This window comes from Chenopodium album, chromosome 15, assembly GCF_948465745.1.
Source record: "Chenopodium album chromosome 15, dcCheAlbu1.1, whole genome shotgun sequence".
Lineage (NCBI taxonomy): Eukaryota > Viridiplantae > Streptophyta > Magnoliopsida > Caryophyllales > Amaranthaceae > Chenopodium > Chenopodium album.
This window is the reverse complement of record NC_137848.1, coordinates 34082097-34085905: the sequence shown is the minus strand read 5'-3', so window position 1 is coordinate 34085905 and position 3809 is coordinate 34082097. Positions and strand designations below refer to the sequence as shown.

Genomic DNA, 3809 nt, shown 5'->3' with positions numbered 1-3809 from the left:
TTACATATTAATACTAAAGCTAATAAGGTTAACCGCCGCTTCTCCAGCTATAAGATGAGCTCTTTGAACGCGCTGACGATCCGCCCTGTGTACACTACAGAACTGAAAGGTTGAGCCAAGATGCTGAATCTTGCGGATAAGCCAAAGGTAAGCTGTGTTACCCTGGCCATCACCCCGTAGGAGGGAAACAAGATTACTTGAGTCAGTAAACACCGTGAGAGAATGAAACCCCTTATCAAAAGCCCACTGTAACCCATACAAGCATGATAGTGCCTCCGCGTGTAAAGTTGAAGAACATACCCCGAAGTTACTTCCACCAATGATCCGATCATCCAACGGGTCATCATTATCCAAGCACCACCCCATACCGGCATGTGGAGAATCTTTGAACCAAGACCCATCTATTTGCATAGACTGTAAAGCACTCCCATGAGAATTTAGACCAAGCCGAGCTACGAAGAACCCAGGCGGAAGAAGGGGACCACCATCACCCCCCACATCATTTGGGGAACTTGCAAAGGCATCCGACGCTACAAAAATTGAGTGCGATTCCATGACGTCGGCGAACTGAGAATCAAACGGCCGTAATGCGGACGAATCCTGAAAGACTCTAGAATTCCGACATAGCCACAAACTCCAAAGTGTACCAACAAAGGTACCTAAGCGAGTACTAGAATGCCCATCCTGACTAATAAAAAGTCGGATATAATGTAGGATCCAATCTGAGAGAGAAAGGTCTCCATAAAATTCTGAGCGGATACCAAGGCAGCCGCCCCTCCAAACTAATCGTGCTATAGAGCACATTCTGAAAAGATGTTGCAAGTCCTCTGGTTCTGAACGACAGAGGTCACAGAACACTTCTTGAATCGGAACACCTCTGTGAAGGAGCTGAACCTTAACTGCAAGAGCCCGGTGTAGCAGTTTCCATAAAAGAGCTTCCATTTAGGTTGTATCTGGAGAGACCACAGAACTTTCCAAAAGGAAACAGTACTAGAAGGTTCTGAAATAGGAGAAAGTTGTTGTTGCAGCATTGCATAACCTGTTTTCACTAAGTATGTTCCAGATGGGGTGCTCGCCCAGAATCGGAAGTCTTCCTGAGTCGTATCAGGTACCTCCATGGCAAGGATTGTAGAGGCGGCCGTTGGAGCAAACCAGTCAACTACCTTAGTAGTATCCCACAGCCTTGTTTGAGGATGGATAAAAAAATTAACCATTTGCGCAGCAAAGCTTGACAAAGGAATTCCGGGTTTGAACTCCGGAACACCGCCATTGACCCACCTGGCCGAACCAGCCAGGGTGGAGAGGCCATTACCAATCTTCTAATTGCAGCCTTGTTGTAAAAGAGTCTCTGCCTTAAGTAACCCCCATAAGGCATACGAATAACGACCAGAAAAGGTACGACGACTATGAGGATTGTTGGACATGAAGGTAGTACGCGCACCGAAAACTTTGGAAACTAGCAGCTGTGGATTAGAAAAAATTCTCCAAACCTGTTTCATAAGAAATGCCTTGTTTAAGGAGGACAGACATCGAATGCCTAGGCCACCCAAGCCACGAGGAAGATGCATTGTGTCCTTATTAACCCAGTACATACCCTTAGTTTCCGAATGAGCCCAGAAGAATCGCATAAGTAAGGAATCAATTTTCCCAGTAACCGAGACAGGTAACTCAAAGCAAGCGAGAACGTGGGAGGCCATTGCTATAAGGATAGAGTTAATAAAAATTAACTTTTGCGATTGTGACAACCGGATAACATTTAAACAGTTAATCCTTCCAATGATTTTGTCGATAATGAACTGGAAGTGGTCCTTCTTCTTTCCCACAAAGTCAATAGGAGCCCCTAGATGATGATCAAGTACCTGAACAAGCTTCATTTGAAATATCGATTTGAGCCCTACTTGAGTGGAGGAACTGACATTCGGGCTAAACTTAATCAAGGACTTTGACAGGTTTAGCTCTTCTCCTGAAATCTTCGTAAACCGTTGAATGATCTGCATGATATTAGTACAGGAAGTGGATGTTGCCCGAAAAAAGGTGAGCGCGTCATCCGCAAAGAATAAATGCGAGATGGTAGGGCTCGATTTAGATAGCTTAATTCCTTGAAAAAGCTTCATATCCTGTCCTAGGTGCAACATACGAGAGAAAATATCCATGCAGAAAAGAAAAAGATAAGGAGAGATGGGATCACCCTGCCGAAGACCACATTGTGGTTTTAAAGGAACTGAGGTTGTACCATTGATCAAGGATTTGTAAGAAACCGTGGCGAGGCATTGTTGGATCATCTGAAGCCAACGTGCCGGAAACCCATAGGCTTTTAAGACCTGCAAAAGAAAACTCCAGTGAATTCTATCATAAGCTTTGCTCATATCAATTTTGATTGATGCAAGCAAATTAGTGCCAGATTTTGAACAATTGATTTTCTCCATTAATTCGTGGCTCAACAAAATATTATCTGTCATAACACGTCCTTGAACAAAGGCGTGCTGAGAATCTGAGATGAGAAGAGGAAGATACTGGCGTAGCCTGCCCACTAAGCACTTAGAAGCGCATTTGTACACTGTGTTGCAAAGGCTAATAGGTCGTAAATGTCCCATCTCTAATGGGGTGCCAATCTTAGGAATCATAACAAGGAGAGATTGATTCCACTCTTTCAGCATGTAACCTGACCGGAAGAAACTTTGTATGCCTGAAATAACCGAATCACCCACAACTTCCCAGTGAGTCTTAAAGAACTTAAATGTGATTCCGTCTGGCCCCGGAGACTTACAATTCCCTAAAGAAAACATTGCAATTCGGATCTCAGCAGCAGAGAAAGGTCGTTCCAAATTAGCGAGTTGAGAGGAATTAAAATGAGGAAGGTCTAATTCACGTAGGACGACATCAATTTCAAGGTCATAGGGAGGCAAACTATCAGTCTTGAAGGTTTTCTTCAAAGACTGCACAACAACTCGCTGAACATCTGTTTGACCATGTTGGAGCACTCCCAAATTATCAAACAACGAGGTAATCTCATTTTTTTTCTGACGACTTTTAACCTTTGAGAACAGAAGTTTAGAAGGGCACTCGCCTTTCAGAATCCAGTTTTTCTTGCAACGCTGTCTCCAGTAGTGACAGATTCTTTGAGAGAATGAACATAGGTGAGCCAGAGGAATTTCGTTGCCAAGTAGTGAGAATAAAGTCATGAATTTCCTGAAAGTTGAGACACCAATTGTCCAATTGATATGGACGGTTTGAGTTCCTCTGTTACTGGGAGTCATCAAAACAAATAGCAGCATGGTCAGAGATTAGAATCGGTTGATTGATTACACGGCTATCAGGATAATTATGAAACCAATCAGAGGTCATGTAGGCCCGATCCAGACGCTGAAAAATGAGTTGATCCGCATCCCTATTATTTGTCCACGTATAGGGGGGACCCTTGAAGGGAGTAGCAAGTAAACTAGACTGAATTCTAAAATCAATAAAGGACTCCCAACCCTTAATGACAGTCGACCCACCCAACCTATCATAATGATTAATTCAGCAAATATAAGGTGAAGTGAACGGGGCTTTAGGATTTTATGTTCCTAATCAGGCCCGTCTATTAGCGTGTTCATCCTGGCCTACAGCACAGGGCCCCCAATAAAATGGGGCCTTAAATATAAGATATTACATACTGAAATAAAATGAAAGCTGCAAACAAATAATAGCTGATATGTTGTGCCATAATGGTAGCTAGATTCTTGTAATTTTACAAGGGAAGAGGTTCGAATCCCATTACCCCCTTAACATTTTTTTTTTCCTACAAACTTTGTCTAAGTTGTTTTATA

General features: G+C 43.0%; 1 protein-coding gene across 1 annotated transcript; it reads right to left on the bottom strand.

Moving 5' to 3' along the window:
- Positions 1-942, bottom strand: LOC145581083 (uncharacterized). The gene has a single exon (XM_081638150.1). The coding sequence runs from the start codon at positions 940-942 to the stop codon at positions 1-3; it is 942 nt and encodes a 313-aa protein (XP_081494276.1).
- Positions 943-3809: the final 2867 nt, after the last annotated feature.

Excerpts from the sequence above, each read along its gene's own strand:
- LOC145581083 (XM_081638150.1), bottom strand. The coding sequence starts at position 942 with ATGGAAGCTCTTTTATGGAAACTGCTACACCGGGCTCTTGCAGTTAAG.